This window comes from Chelonia mydas, chromosome 7 (assembly GCF_015237465.2).
Source record: "Chelonia mydas isolate rCheMyd1 chromosome 7, rCheMyd1.pri.v2, whole genome shotgun sequence".
NCBI lineage: Eukaryota > Metazoa > Chordata > Testudines > Cheloniidae > Chelonia > Chelonia mydas.
The window spans coordinates 50,487,228-50,503,046 of record NC_057853.1 but is presented as its reverse complement, the minus strand read 5'-3'; the positions used below and the strand labels follow the sequence as shown (position 1 = coordinate 50,503,046).

General features: G+C 55.7%; 1 protein-coding gene across 12 annotated transcripts in view; it reads left to right on the top strand.

Moving 5' to 3' along the window:
- The window catches only part of RNF123 (ring finger protein 123), a 153,682-nt gene that overhangs the window by 92,886 nt on the left and 44,977 nt on the right, over positions 1–15,819 (top strand). For 11 of the 12 annotated variants that reach the window (XM_043551121.1, XM_037903686.2, XM_037903687.2 and 8 more), the window contains 4 exons: positions 1,725–1,864; positions 2,057–2,245; positions 6,037–6,112; positions 10,613–10,697. In XM_043551121.1, the coding sequence (XP_043407056.1) occupies positions 1,725–1,864; positions 2,057–2,245; positions 6,037–6,112; positions 10,613–10,697 (490 nt within the window). The remainder of the gene's footprint in view (positions 1–1,724; positions 1,865–2,056; positions 2,246–6,036; positions 6,113–10,612; positions 10,698–15,819) is intronic. The other variant, XR_005226078.2, reaches the window with a different exon arrangement.

Sequence of the window (15,819 nt, the reverse complement as noted above, 5' to 3'; positions counted from 1 at the left end):
TAACAGTCCAGTGTCCCATGCTGGCAGCTGTGTGGCATGCTTGCCGCACCCCCAGGGGCAGCGGTGGTGTGGCTCTGCTCCTGGGTGCCCCTGCATCTGATTGGGAAAGCTCTGAGCGGGCAGAGGGATGGGCCTGGCTCCTGGCACTGCTGGTCTGTGCAGCCCCTGAACCAATAATGAAAGCTGCTCTAATTGCAAGGGAGCATGTTCCGCAGAGGTGCCCCTGGGCCCTGCCCCTGCCTGGGCGGGGCAGGGGGACAAGGGGCTGATTCCAATGCAGTGCCCATTGCGCGGGCTGTGTCTGAGGGGTGGCTTGAGGGAAGTGCTGCTCCCCTGCCCCGGAGAACCAGGTCCCACTGCCAGAGGCACCCCGCAAGCAGCTTGAGCCTCCTGCTGCGTTGGAAGTCCATGCAGGCTGTCCACAAAGGCGCAGGCTGTCCACAAAGGCACAGCCCCTGCTCCCTTCCGGCCTGGTGGCCCTGGGAACCAGGCCCACGTCCCTTAGACCCGGGCATTTTGGCCCTTGCTATAGGCAGGAGGGAGCGTTCAGAGGAGCAGTGCGCTGCCGGGCCAGGCACCCCTCCATCCCTCAGGAGGGCAGGGCAGAGTGCCCTGGTCTGCAGCATGCGGGTTCCCTGCTGCGACGGGGAGGGCAAGGGCCAGGAAGCTGCAGGCCCTGCTGCTCATTGTCTGGGCCAGTCCTAGGGCCGCTGTTGGCGCCAGTCGGTTCCTCCTGGTAGCGGGGCTCTGGCTGTTGAGACCGGGATGGCTCCGCTCAGCAGGACACGCGGGGGCACTGCGCTGCAGCTGTAGGGAGCTGCTGCTGTCTGCTTTCCCCACTGGGGCTCTGCCCCACACACAGGAACATGGCAGCTCCCCTGCTGTGGCAGGCATGGCTCAGTGCTGGGACCTGCAGCTGTGGCAGTGACTAGGGGCTGCGATGCAGTGTCTATCCTGGCCCAGTGTCCCATCCCCTCCCTTTGCCTCTCCTGCTGGGCAGTGCCCAGGCCCGAGCCCCATCTGTGCCAGGGAGGGACACTGTTAAAGACCCCTGGCTGGCTGAGCCGCATTGGGCCCCAGTGTGTTTGTGCCAGGGGTTGCCAACGCCAAGAGGGCTGAGCCGGGGAGCGATAGTGGGAGTGCTGAGAAATGGCCTGCCTGGGCTCCAGGACCGCAGCCCTGGGGAAGGGCTCTGCCCCATCTCAGGGAGGAAGCACCTTCCTCACTGGCCTTCAGAGCGCAGCCGGGCAGGCCAGGGCCCACATGAGGGGGCGGGTGTGTAGGCACGGGGCAATGACTGTGATGCTGGCATCAGGAGAGATTACTACTGAACTGGTCTGGGGCTTTCTCAAGCTGAGCACTAGAGGCTTGGTTAGCTCAGGGCTGCTGTTCCCCTGGGAGGAAGGGAGGGAGGGAGAGCTACGACTGTGCACAGCTGTAGCCCAGCTTATGCAGGGCAGTGCTGGCAGCCCACGGGCAAGCTCTGTGCTCTGAATAGTGTGTGGACCTAGCCTTGCAGGGCACCTGCCATCTCTACTCACTGTCCAGCAGCCGGGCACAAGGGGCTCTCTGCTTCACTCTCAGTCTCCCTCCTGGCCTTAAAGTGCTGCATGGCACCAGGCCTATGCCTTCCCCAGCTGCCCGCCTCCCTGAGCTGGGCATCCCAGGCTGCCCACTGCCCCAGTGCTGGGTCTGCCCTTGACTCTGCTGCCCTTTGGTCCTAGAGCCGTGCCCTTCCACCTTGCTGCAGCAGCATATGGCCGATCTGCTGCGCAGTGACTGTGACATGGCACCCAGCTTCCTCAACAGCGTTCTCAACCAGCTCAACTGGGCCTTCTCGGAGTTCGTTGGCATGATCCAGGAGGTGAGTGCTGGGGCTTGGCTGGACGGCACCTAGCGGGGACCCCAGCAGGCTATGCAGGGGTGGGCTCTGGGAGCCAGGCCAGGGCGGCCTGCTTGCAGAGTCCAGCAGCACAGCCCTGATGGGCGCATGAGCGGGTGGAGGCCTCTGTTCCTTGCAAGGCCCTGTACTGAGCTGTGCCCTGTGCCCGGGCAGATCCAGCAGGCGGCAGAGCGCCTGGAGAGGAACTTTGTGGACAGCCGCCAGCTGAAGGTGTGCGCGACCTGCTTTGACCTGTCAGTAAGCCTGCTCAGAGTGCTGGAAATGACTGTCACGCTGGCCCCCGAGATTTTCCTCGACTGGAGTCGCCCCTCCTCGGAGCTGCTGCTCAGGAGACTTGCCCAGGTACATCCCCATGCTGGGAGCCGGTGGAGCAGGCGAGAGCACCCCCTGCTGAGGGCCTTCCCGGGTGCCCCTATTAAAACTACCAACCCAGGGGATCCAGCGTCAGTGTCTCAGGCTGACGCACCAGCGAGCAGCTATTGTGGGAGAAATCTGGCTGACTCTTGGTGCTGCCAAGCCCTCCTATGTGGTTAAGCTTTTCCAGCAGGCACCTCATCAGCCCCCACCCCACAGAAACCCATCCCAGGCAGAACTCCCTGCAGCCCCATGAGGGGGAAGAGATGCATGCTCCAGACTGCACACTAAGGACCTCCCCATGCCAGTGGCTTTCACATGGCAGCTGCTCAGATCCTGCGGAGATGGCAGTTGTACAAAGCCCTGAGAGAGAGGAGATGCATTCATCTGTTTGTTGTGAACTCAAGGGAAGCAGGGGAGGGGAGAGCTGGCCTTACTTGGAACCTGAAATAAAGTTAGGGTGGGTATTCCAGACCTGGGCACCCACTCTTGCTGTGCCAATGCCCTTCAATCCTAATCAACAGCCCTCTGCTGTTGCAGTCTCTAGCTTCCACCCCTTCTCAGCTCTGCCAGTGCCCCTGGCGACTGACCTGCAGCCCCCTGCTGTTGCTATCCTGGGATTTCCCCCTCTCCAGCTCTGTCCTTGCTCCTTAATTCTGAGCCATTGCTATTCCCACCTTGGCACCTCTGTTGCCAACCACAGCACTGTGGCTAAAGCTAGTAAAGCTAAAATCAGTTTAGCAACTACCTATCTGCAGTGCATGTCCGCACGCAGCCTTGAACTGACATAATGCTTGGTTTTACGAGTCCCCTTTGGTGTGAAGAGCAGCTGCACTAGCAGCTTATTGAAATGAGGAGTAAGAGGTGATTGACCCCAGGTTGAGTCCCTCCATAGGGAGAATGTGGCTGCGAGCAGAGGCCTCTGACATCCAGTAGCCAAAGACAGAGCACGAGCCAGGACAGGGAGCTGAATTTGGCAAAGGTCAAATGAAGCATGACCCCAGCTGTCCAAGTGAGGCCCTAGCCCCTCAGAGCAATGTGCCTGGGCCGGAGGGATTCTCTGTCCTGGGAGTCTGTAAATCGAGACTGGACGTCTCTTTCCCAGAGCTCTGCTCTGGCCAGCCACCAGTCATTGGCTGGAATTGCGAGGTGATGTTCCCTCGCCTGTGCTAGGTCCTAAGGCTCCCTTCTGTCTTTCCACTCGGAGAGGTTGGTTTGGACCTTGTCGTCTGGCCAGGGCTCCAGGCAGGGGACACTGTGCCAGGAGTGACTTGGCACAAGCTTCCTGGAGCCCACCTTGGCCAGCTGAGCTGGCAGCACAGCTCTGAGCCCAGCCACCCACCAGAGCGCAGTGGCATGCCCCTTGCTTCCTGCATGCTCAGGGCTGTAATGGGGGGCTACAGAAGGAGTGCAGTACAGGAGAGGGGAGCACCACCAGCAGCTTTCCCCAGGTTGCTGTGGTGCCATGCCTGTGTCCCAGGATAGACCACAACAAGGGGGTGTGTTGGCAGGGTCAGATGATGTGTAGCCAGGGTGGGGCCTCGCTGCCTTGAGAGAGGACACGGCCAGTGAAGGGGGTTATACAGATGCAGGTAGGGCAGAGTGAGGGCTGGGGTGTGCGGGGAAGGGGGAGAGCGAGAGTGGGCCAGTCTGCTCTCATGGCTCACCCTGCTGCGGACAGGGAGCACTGGGTGCCCATGTGGTGCTGGTACCAGATGTGCCCTGCGCCATGGGGGTCCTGCTGGAGCTGGTCCTGCTTGACTGCACCAGGGATTTGCTTTCAGCTGAAAGAAGAGTAGCCATGATGGCGGCAGAGCAAGCGTGCCAAGTGAGCTGAGGTGGGCTGTGTGCTGGAAAGGGCACGCCCAGAGCCTCAGCTGTCCAAGTGGGGGGTTCACCCTGGAGCTTAACAACATTCAGTTTCACTGCCAGGTGGGGCAGAAGCCTGCTGCTCATCTGGGTGGAGCTTCGATGTACACTAACTCCTCACTTAACATTGTAGTTATGTTCCTGAAAAATAATACTTTAAGTGAATCCAATTTCCCCTTAAGAATTAATGTAAATAGGCAGGGTTAGGTTCCAGGGAAATTTTTTTCACCAGACAAAAGACTATATATTTTTTTATATATATAATGTATATACACACACACTATTAAGTTTTAAAAAATTTAATACTGTACACAGCAATGATGATTGTGAAACTTGGTTGAGGTGGTGAAGTCAGAGGGTGGAAGAGTTTGGGATATTTCCCAAGAAATGGCTTACTGATAAATGATGAACTAGCATTTGGCTGAGCCCTCAAGGGTTAACACATTGTTAATGTAGCCTCACACTCTACAAGGCAGCAGGAATGGAGGGAGGGGAGACAGCATAGCAGACAGAGACACCCACCCTGTGTGAGCGAGAGAGAGAGATGCACATTGCCCCTTTAAGTACACTGACCCCACTCTAAATACGCTGCCTTTTTAAGTAGATCAGCAAGTTGAAAAAGCTGCTGCTGCCAGTAAGCTCCCTCCGTTCTGAGCCCTGTCGTGTCCCCTCCTGCTCTGTGGAGATGGCCTGATGGGGTAAAGGAGCGGGGGACACCCTGACATTAGCACCCCTCTTCTCCCTGCCCCGCCCAGCAAGCAGGAGGCTCCAGGGAGCAGCTCCAAGGCAGAGGGCAAGAGCAGCTCCAAGGCAGAGGGGGAAGGGACAGCTGAACTGCCCGGCAATTGATAGCCTGCAGGGCGGCTACCCCCACACAGGGAACTTAGAGGAGCTGATGCGGGGGCTGCCGGTCCACCCTGGTTCCAAGCTCCCACCAGCTAGCTCCAATGGGCTGCTCTTTCTGCAAGCAGTGGAGAAAGCAGGCAGCTGCCAAACAGTGTTATAAGGGAGCATTGCCCAACTTTAAACGAGCTTGTTCCCTAATTGATCAGCAACAAAACAATGTTGACTGGGATGACTTTAAGTGAGGAGTTACTGTATGTGATTGCCCAGCAGCCTCCTGGGCCTTAGCTGTTTCCTTGCTGTGTTTGGAGACCAGCAGTCCTAGTCCTCCTAGGTCCTGGGCTCAGCAGAGAGCTCCTTGGGCCATTGGCAGCTGTTAGCCAGCAAGTGCCTGCACCCAGCCCTGCTCATAGCTGGCTCTTGGTTGGCCCACTCTGATCAATTCTGCCATTGGCCGTGATGTGGCCTGTGACTGTAGCTTCTCCTTGGTGAGAGCTTCCTCCAGACTGACGGCAGCCTGGAATGCAGCCGGTGTGACTGCCCACATGTTCAGCCTCTTATTGCTGCAGGTTATGGCCCATTGCCCACCACGGGCTACCAGCACTGCACGCACTGCTGATGTGTGTAGCCTGCTGGGAGTCAGCATGTTCCCACAGAGGGAGTGTTGCAGTGCTGCTGCCATCTCATGCAGTGCAGCTGCGCTGTCTACTCCTAATGGAATGCTGCATGCTGGGAGCTGCAGTTCCCCCAGGCATTGCCCTGGTAGGGATGGGAGGGCTGCAGTCTGCTCTGTTATCGTGCTCTGTGGTGTGGATCCTTAGCAATCCATGGGACGTGCTCAGCCAGATGCCTCTTGTCCAGCTGGTGGGAGGTTCAGGAGCAGCTAGCAGAAGAGGGGCGATCTCCTGGGAAGGCCCTGCATGGGGCGGGTGTGCTCTCTGAGGGCAATGCACCCACTTGGGGCTGGGGCTGACGGCTGGAAAGGGGCTGCTCCATCCTGCTCAGGCAGGCGCCCTGTCCGGGAGATAGGAACAGTCTCTCCTGACATCTCTCCTGTCCCCGCACAGCTGTTGAACCAGGTGCTGAATCGCGTGACAGCCGAGCGGAACCTGTTCGACAGAGTGGTGAACCTCCGGCTGCCAGGTAAGTCACCTTTAGAATCATAGAATATCAGGGTTGGAAGGGACCTCAGGAGGTCATCTAGTCCAACCCCCTGCTCAAAGCAGGACCAATCCCCAACTAAACCATCCCAGCCAGGGCTTTGTCAAGCCTGACCTTAAAAACCTCAAAGGAAGGAGATTCCACCACCTCCCTAGGTAACACATTCCAGTGCTTCACCACCCTCCAAGTGAAAAAGTTTTTCCTAATATCCAACCTAAATCTCCCCCACTGCAACTTGAGACAACTACTCCTTGTTTCGTCATTTGCTACCACTGAGAACAGTCTAGATCCATCCTCTTTGGAACCCCCTTTCAGGTAGTTGAAAGCAGCTATCAAATCCCCCCTCATTCTTCTCTTCTGCAGACTAAACAATCCCAGTTCCCTCAGCCTCTCCTCATAAGTCATGTGCTCCAGTCCCCTAATCATTTTTGTTGCCCTCCGCTAGACTCTTTCCAATTTTTCCACGTCCTTCATGTAGTGTGGGGCCCAAAACCGGACACAGTACTCCAGATGAAGCCTCACCAATGTCGAATAGAGGGGAACGATCACGTGCCTTGATCTGCTGGCAGTGCCCCTACTTTTACAGCCCAAAATGCCATTAGCCTTCTTGGCAACAAGGGCACACTTCTGACTCATATCCAGCTTCTCATCCACTGTAACCCCTAGGTCCTTTTCTGCAGAACTGCTGCCTAGCCATTCGGTCCCTAGTCTGTAGCAGTGCATGGGATTCTTCCGTCCTAAGTGCAGGACTCTGCACTTGTCCTTGTTGAACCTCATCAAATTTCTTGTGGCCCAAACCGCTAATTTGTCTAGGTCCCTCTGTATCCTATCCCTACCCTCCAGCGTATCTACCTCTCCTCCCAGTTTAGTGTCATCTGCAAACTTGCTGAGGGTGCAGTCCATGCCATCCTCCAGATCATTAATGAAGATATTGACAAAACCGGCCCCAGCACCGATCCTTGGGAAACTCTACTGGATACTGGCTGTCAACTAGACATGGAATAATTGATCACTACCCGCTGAGCCTGACAATCTAGCCAGCTTTCTATCCACCTTATAGTCCATTCATTCAGCCCATACTTCTTTAACTTGCTGACAAGAATACTGTGGGGGACCATATCAAAAGCTTTGCTAAAGTCAAGGAATAACACGTCCACTGCTTTCCCCTCATCCACAGAGCGAGTTATGTCATCATAGAAGGCAATTAGATTAGTCAGGCGTGACTTGCCCTTGGTGAATCCATGCTGACTGTTCCTCCTCTAAGTGCTTCAGAATTGATTCCTTGAGGACCTGCTCCATGATTTTTCCAGGTACTGAGGTGAGGCTGACTGGCCTGTAGTTCCCAGGATCCTCCTTCTTCCCTTTTTTGAAGATGGGCACTACATTAGCCTTTTTCCAGTCGTCTGGAACCTCCCCCAATCACCATGAGTTTTCAAAGATAATGGCCAATGGCTCTGCAATCACATCCGCAAACTTCTTTAGCACTCTCGGATGCAGCACATCCGGCCCCATGGGCTTGCGCTCGTCCAGCTTTTCTAAATAGTCCCGAACCACTTCTTTCTCCACAGAGGGCTGGTCACCTCCTCCCCATGCTGTGCTGCCCAGTGCAGCAGTCTGGGAGCTGACCTTGTTCGTGAAGACAGAGGCAAAAAAAGCATTGAGTACATTAGCTTTTTCCACATCCTCTGTCACTAGGTTGCCTCCCTCATTCAGTAAGGGGCCCACACTTCCCTTGACTTTCTTCTTGTTGCTAACATACCTGAAGAAACCCTTCTTGTTACTCTTAACATCTTTTGCTAGCTGCAACTCCAGGTGTGATTTGGCCCTCCTGATTTCACTCCTGCATGCCCGAGCAATATTTTTATACTTTTCCCTGGTCATTTGTCCAATCTTCCACTTCTTGTAAGCTTCTTTTTTGTGTTTAAGATCAGCAAGGATTTCACTGTTAAGGCAAGCTGGTCGCCTGCCATATTTACTATTCTTTCTACGCATTGGGATGGTTTGTTCCTGTAACCTCAATAAGGATTCTTTAAAATACAGCCAGGTCTCCTGGACTCCTTTCCCCCTCATGTTATTCTCCCAGGGGATCCTGCCCATCTGTTCCCTGAGGGAGTCAAAGTCTGCTTTTCTGAAGTCCAGGGTCCGTATTCTGCTGCTCTCCTTTCTTCCTTGTGTCAGGATCCTGAACTCGACCATTTCATGGTCACTGCTTCCCAGGTTCCCATCCATTTTTGCTTCCCCTACGAATTCTTCCCAGTTTGTGAGCAGCAGGTCAAGAAGAGCTCTGCCCCTAGTTGGTTCCTCCAGCACTTGCACCAGGAAATTGTCCCCTACCCTTTCCAAAAACTTCCTGGATTGTCTGTGCACCACTGTATTGCTCTCCCAGCAGATATCAGGGTGATTGAAGTGTCCCATGAGAACCAGGGCCTGCCATCTAGTGACTTGCGTTAGTTGCCAGAAGAAAGCCTCGTCCACCTCATCCCCCTGATCTGGTGGTCTATAGCAGACTCCCACCACGACATCACCCTTGTTGCTCACACTTCTAAACTTAAACCAGAGACAGGTTTTTTTGCAGTTTCATACCGGAGCTCTGAGCAGTCATACTGCTCTCTTACATACAATGCAACTCTCCTACCTTTTCTGCTCTGCCTGTCCTTCCTGAACAGTTTATATCCATCCATGACAGTACTCCAGTCATGTGAGTTATCCCACCAAGTCTCTGTTATTCCAATCACATCATAATTCCTTGACTGTGCCAGGACTTCCAGTTCTCCCTGCTTGTTTCCCAGGCTTCTTGCATTTGTGTATAGGCACTTGAGATAACTCGCTGATCATCCCGCTTTCTCAGTATGAGGCAGGAGCCCTCCCCTCTTGCGCTCTCCTGCTCTTGCTTCCTCCCGGTATCCCACTTCCCCACTTACCTCAGGGCTTTGGTCTCCTTCCCCCAGTGAATCTAGTTTAAAGCCCTCCTCACTAGGTTAGCTAGCCTGCTTGCCAAGATGCTCTTCCCTCTCTTCGTTAGGTGGAGCCCATCTCTGCCTAGCACTCCTCCTTCTTGGAACACTATCCAATGGTGAAAGAATCCAAAGCCTTCTCTCCGACACCATCTGCATAGCCATTCATTGACTTGCATGATTCAACGGTCTCTACCCGGGCCTTTTCCTTCCATAGGGAGGATGGACAAGAACACCACTTGTGCCTCAAACTTCTTCATCCGTCTTCCTAGAGTCTGGCTGCCTCCTTGCCCATCAGGAACTCTCTGGTGGCTGCATAGAGGGCCCAGGGGATTCAGGTGCTCCCCCTCGCCAGCGGAGCAATGTGGCTATGTGTGTGCTTTGCAGAGATAGGCCCGGTCTGTGATCTTCTGGGGCTGTCACTGGGTGCTGGGCCATGTGGCCAGGAACTTCAGGGCCGGGAATCCTGTGGGCTGGGGATATAGCAAGGGGCATTCTTTTTCTGAGTCCAACAGAAGGGTGACCTGCCACCCCAACCACCGGTAGTGCTAAAATGCTTGCAGGGCAGGCTCTAAGAGATGTAAACAGGGGTCCTGACCATTGTGCTCACTCCCGGTTCCCTGGCTCTTTCCATGAGACCCTCTGTCCTGCCGCAAGTCTCTCCGCTTCCCTCACTTCCCCTCAGGTTCTGGCCTCTGGGGTCTCTAGGCACCAAACTCTGAGCAGCTGTTAAACTGCTGCCATGTTCCACGCCTGCTCTGGGCGAGGAGTTGCCCTTAAGTGGGCACTCTAGGGAACTGGAAAGGGGGCTGGGATCTCGGATGGGAGGTGCCTGTAGAATGGAGGCTGATCTCCCTGCATGCCCTTCCCTGGCACAAGCAGAAGTCCTTGTCTAGTTACGCATTGCTGAGTATGTCCTTGAGCTGTGTGGCCAGGTTTGGGGAAGGACAGTGCTGTGCTAGCAGCCACCTGCTGTCCCTGCACCACAGGCCATCTCCCTGCTTGCATTGCCAGGGGATGGCTGAAGCATAGCCAGCAGATTAACAATCATGCTGCTAGCAGAGCCCTTGGGCCACGTGGCGCTGCTAAGTCAGCCTGTGTCTCTTCGGAGAATGATTATCTCATCAATGTCTCCTCTTCCCTTGAGGCACAGCTCAGCTACACTCCCCGTGGGAAGGCTGCTAGGGGGAGCTCCAGTCAGCCCCCCTGTAGCACACCAGGGCAGGGCATCAGCCCCAGGGTGGCAGGGAGCCCCTCTTTCCTGAAGCTTTGGAGAAGTCAAGTCAGTGCTGGCCATGGGGAGATGCCTGCGACCAAGGCCATGTGAAAGGTGCTTATGTGGTTTGGGGGAGGAGGAGGTCGTGCCTCTGGCCCAGGGCTCCCCTAGTTCGGCCGTGGGTGTAGCTGAGGTGGGCCGCTGCAAAGAGAAGTACAGCTGCCAGGCTGAGGGTAAAGAGCCGGGCGGGGGTGGGGTATGGCCTGGCCTTCCCAGCCATGGTCATTGCTCTGGCTCTGCTCTGTCCCCCAGGGCTAGAGAGCGTGGATCATTATCCAATCCTTGTGGCTGTGACAGGGATTCTGGTCCGACTCCTCATGGACACTGACTTCCAAGGGTGAGTGACTCCTCCTGCGAGAGGCAGTGTCGCCGAGAGGCTGTGCTATGGTGTAGCTGGGGATGGACTCAGCCCTTCAGAGCTTGGGGATGGGAATCCCCGCCAGGTGTGTGCTGGTCACTAGGGTCCACGTATCTGCCCCACAAGGTGGGTTGGACACCAAGTTCACTTAACTTCCTATGTACTGGCCCAACTGCTGCTCTGCCCTGCCTCGGCTCAGCTGGGACCACTTCCATTTCCTAGGCCTGTCTAGCCGTGGAGGGGGCAGGCGTGCTCCCTTGAGCACAGAACTAGCTCTGCTGTCCTCCTGCCGCAGCGCCCCCACTGCTCTGTATGCCCCACTCCCTTTCATATTGGTCTGCGTCCCATGGCAGCTGTGAGCGGACACCTGCCCAGCCTGCTGGTGCCTCACCTCCACCGTGCTGCTGTCTGGGGTGTTGCCTTTCTTCTTACTGGTGGCAGTTTAGCCCTCAGGCAGGGCTGCACCCACATGTGCACACCTCTAGTGCCAGCTGTGTAAGATACTTACGTGGCCCTCATCTCCATAGTGTCTGGGGGCCACTCCAGCTCCCCTCTGGGGCAGGGCAGGGCTCCTATCCCCGCTCTACAGCTGGCAGCTGATGGCCAGACAGACTTGGTGAAACCAGGGAGCCAGTTGCAGAGTAGGGAATGGAACTCTGGTCTCCTGCATCCCAGGTTAGTCCCCTACCCACTGCGCTACCTGCCCTTCTAAGCTGGCTGCTCTTAGGGTGTCCTGGCAGGAGACTCAGCCCTGTGTGCTGCTGAGAAGGAGCCTAGGTGAGTCAGGAGAACAGCACTGCCTTCCGGGATCCCAAAGCCTTGATGTGCTGTTACTATAGGAAATGGCAGGGTGGCGCCATGCGACTCTCAACTTTTCTATATGCAACCTTCTGCCTCCCTCAGTTGGCTCTGGGGTGACGGCTGCTTAGTGCCAGGGTGGTGAGGTGCCCTTCTAGGCTCCGTGTGTGCTGCCAGGCCCGGGGACTCACTCACCATGTGCCTTGCATACGTTCAGCTCCCACATTGGTCGCAGGAATGGGGGACAGGTTCAAACCCTGTGCAGAGGCCTCCAGAGAGGTGACAGTAAGATTACTGCCTGGTGGCATGTTGTGCCAGCACTGGGTGCATGTAGATTGAGCTCACCTGGGCAGGCGGGGGCCTGGCACTTGCCTTGCCTCGCATCAGCCACGGGTCCTGGCATGGCCCCTTCTCTCCAGGCCCCATCCTGGCCAGCACTGCTGCGAGGCAGGGCCAGCTCTCCCAGAGGTGTTCTGGGTGGAAGAGGGTTTGTATTGGCTGTGTGTGAGGTAGGCAGGGGCTGGAGGGATACCTGGGAGCTATGGAGATCCCAGACGTAGCTGGCAGCAGCTCCCAGTGTCCTGCTCCTGCCCCGTGTCAGGAAGGGAAGGGGTCGAATCCTTGCTGTCCTTGTGTCCCTGTGGTATAAGGAAATGACACACATGCCTGTAGTCCAGTGTAGCACCCTGTGAGCAAAGGGGCCTCTAAACTAGGTGCCCCCTGAAATCACCATGCATGGAGCTTACTGTGGGGAAGGTGCTGGCAAATCCATGAGTGATTTCACTGGCCAGGTGGTTGAGTGTCGTCTGCCATAGTTGTTGCCCCCTTTCAGGCTGCGCTGTGCCCTAGCACACTGCTGTGCTCACGGCCATATCCATGAGGCCAACAGCATGGACAAGCCCTGTCCAGGGAAGGGGAGCAGCGTGGTCCTGGCAGGCAGGACACCCTCTCCCACTTCTTGTCTCAAAATGCCCAGGGGCCATGGTACAGGGTGAATGCATGTCCTGCAGGTTCTGGGTGTGTGTGTGCTTCCTGCCAAGAGCTCAGCCCATGTCCAGGTGAGGTAGCTAAGATCCACTTGCATTTGTCTGTAAATGCACGTGCATTCTCCCCGAACACCTTCTGCCTCCTGCTCTGCCTCGTCCCCTGCTGGGAGCCTCTGATCCCCATCCTGCGCATCCCGCTTTCCCTCTGTGCATGTGGAACAGGTTAGTCCCAGGCTTTGCAGAGAGCGGAGCCCCATCTGGCTGGGCCACTCAGCCCTGCAGCCAGACTTGCTCTGATCCTTCTTTCAAGGACTCAGAGATGTACACAAATGCATTTAATATCCTATATCCTGCGGTCCCTGCACCAGTCACACAGCCCTGACCATGACTGTGCCAAGTGTTCAGCACAAGGTCACTAATTGGTGGCCTTTTCTGCTTTGCAAATGCGAACAGGCTTCGCTCTCCCACAGACTTCACAGAACTGCTTGTTGTTGCTGGCAGCTCTGTCCTTGGAAAGGGCTCGGCACTGGAGTGAGCTCCGGGATCACCTCCCTGCCCCAGCCTCTGCAGCTCCTGCCCCTGCTCAGGTTGCTGGACCTGACAGCCAGAGGGAGGGGCAAAGGCTTTCGTTTGTGCCTGCAATCAGACCCATGCTAACTCTGGGAGGGCAGCATGAAGAGCGTGGTATTAGGAGTAAGCAGGGGCCCAGCGGGGCCTCTAGAAGGGGACACATGAGATCCCAGCTCGAGTCTCGACAGCCAGCAAGGCTATGGGCTGCCACTTGATAAATCCCATCTCTGTCCTTATGTGAAACAAGCAGTTCTGACGTGGAAATCAGCAAGGCTCCCAAGCTGTGGAACCTCGGCAGGCCCCTTCTCAGACCCCCTCTTTCTCCTCCTCGCTGGTTGTCAGAAAGAAAGGGGAGCAGCAATCCCGGCCATGGACACCGCTAATGCTTGAAGGGCAGGCATCAGATTCCAAGCAGTGAGGCAAGCACCCCCCCCAGCCCCCGAACAGTGCACATCTGAGTTAAACCTCATCGTTGGAGCAGGAGTGTCTAGATGCCCTTGGGGGCAGTGGCCAGCAGATGACAGGAGATTGGCATGCGGCAGGGCAGTGAGCAAAACGCAGTGACTGTAATCCACCCCCCGAGGTGTCCTTGCATAGAGGCAGCAGCTCTCTGCCGTAAGACTGACTGCATACCTGGAACGCTGTGTTCATTCTCCTCTGTGCCCCAGAAGGAGGGAGCGAGTTGAGGGCAGAACAGACAAACTTGCTCCATTAGCTATGGCACAGTGCTCCTCAGCCAGCTGGTAGGGGCCAGGGGTTGTCTCTGCAGGGGTGGGGAGTTGGGCTAGCAAGGTGCAATCAGGGAAATCCCCAAAGGGGTATTGGTTACAGAAGGGGCTGTCTACCAGTGGGAACCATGAGGGGAGTGCAGTGGGGTGGCTAAACTTGGAGATGGCCCAGTTCTTTGTTAGTCAAGTCCGGAGGGACCGAAACAATCCACGGGAACGGGCAGCCCAGTGGCAAACTATACTCAGTGTGCTGAATGCAAAGTAACATATACTGGAGGGGATTACTCCCAGCAAGCCTGACTTAACTGTCAGCTCGGGGATGGGAGCTGGGTGCCATTAGAGACAGTGCCATGGAGACCTCTGCTCAATGGGCAGCTGTGGTCAGAAGAGCAAGGTGTGTTCAGCTGCATAAGGAATGTGGCAGAGAACATTCTAATTCTGGTGTGGCCTCATCTGGATCCTGTACAGCACTGGGCACCCTGTCTCTGAAAGGATAGCGCAGAATTAGAGGGGCCCAGAGAAGGACAATGGGAAAGACCCAGGGCCTGGAGAAACTCTATGAGGAGCGTTTGAGAAGATGGGGATTGTTATCTTAGAGAGGAGACATGATAGTCTATCAAATACTGACTAGTCTGAGGGACATCCAGAACATCTCTTGTCCATGGAAGCTAGTGCGTGAACAAGGGGACATTCGAGTCAGTTCAATTCAATTCAAAACCTGATCAAAGGAAACACTTGTTCACACAATGTGTAACTGATCTGTGGAACTCTCTGCCACTGGAAGTTGTTGAGGCCAAGAACTTGGAAAGGTTCGGTAGAGAATTAGACATTGATACAGGTAAGCAAAATATCCAGAACTGTCATAGTGAGCGCTAATGAGAGTAATGGAAGGGAGGTAACCCTCCTATAGCAGGGTTTAAGTAGTCCTCAGCTATTAGAGATCTGGATGAGACTGTCTTTGGAGTAGATTGTTCCCAGTCTGCTGCTGTGGGTTCTTACACCTTCCTCTGAAGCACCTGGGGCTGGGTACTGTTGCAGACAGGAGATTGGGCTGCATGGACCTCAGCTCTGATCCCATCTGGCAATTCCTGTGCTCCTGAAAATATCAGGGAAAGTTCCTTGCATTGTGGCTTGTTTAGTCAGGAAAACATCTCCCCCAGGGCTGGGATTGGAGCCCTGTTGCTTGGGGCATTTATGGCTAGGCTACTCCTGGCCAGGCCCAGAGGGACCTTATAGTTCTCTTCCATCGCTGCGTGATTTTGTTTGCCTGTTGTTTGATCCATAAAACCCTGCGCTCTCCTGTCTGCGGGGGAGATTCCTGGGCTGGCACTCTCCTGTTTCAGAGCTCAGGTGGTTGCAGCCCCGGCTGGAATGCTCGATGGGCCGCTGTTGCACTCTGGCTCATGTTTTGGCTCCTCTTGGAGTACAGGGGCCTGGACCCCGCTCCCATGACTGAATTGCCCTGAGCTGGGGGTGGTGCAGTGGCCAAGTGAGAGGAGAGTTCAGAAGATGCCTGACAGGAGGGTTCCCGGAGCCAGGCAGACTCAGCTGGTGTCTGAGTGTAGCATCAGAGAGCAGTCCAGTTACCCCAGCAACACATTGCCATGGGGCAGGAGGCGACAAGGCATCTCATTACAGACCTTTGGTGGGGCGAGCCCCTGGAGCCAAGAGAGGAGCATTTCTCAGGCGGAGCTGATGAGAGGACTTGCACTGCACATCGTCCTATTTCAGGGCTGGACAGAATGGGCTCGAGAGAAGCATTGCAGTATTTAATACCTCTGGTTATGCCCATGTTAATTGTGGTGAGTCACAGCTCTCCTATCACACCCTGTCCTACTGCTCATTATACAGCCCTCACTGGGTGGTTGTTACCGCATGACTTCCCAATGCTTCCCAGAGGGGAAAGGCAGAAAGGTATGGATCTAACTACTGGTGTTCTAATGTGGGGAGCATTCTCTGCAAAGAGAACTGGGGGTTTGTTTGGCGTGGGGCACGAGTCCCAGTGCTTCACCCCTCTGC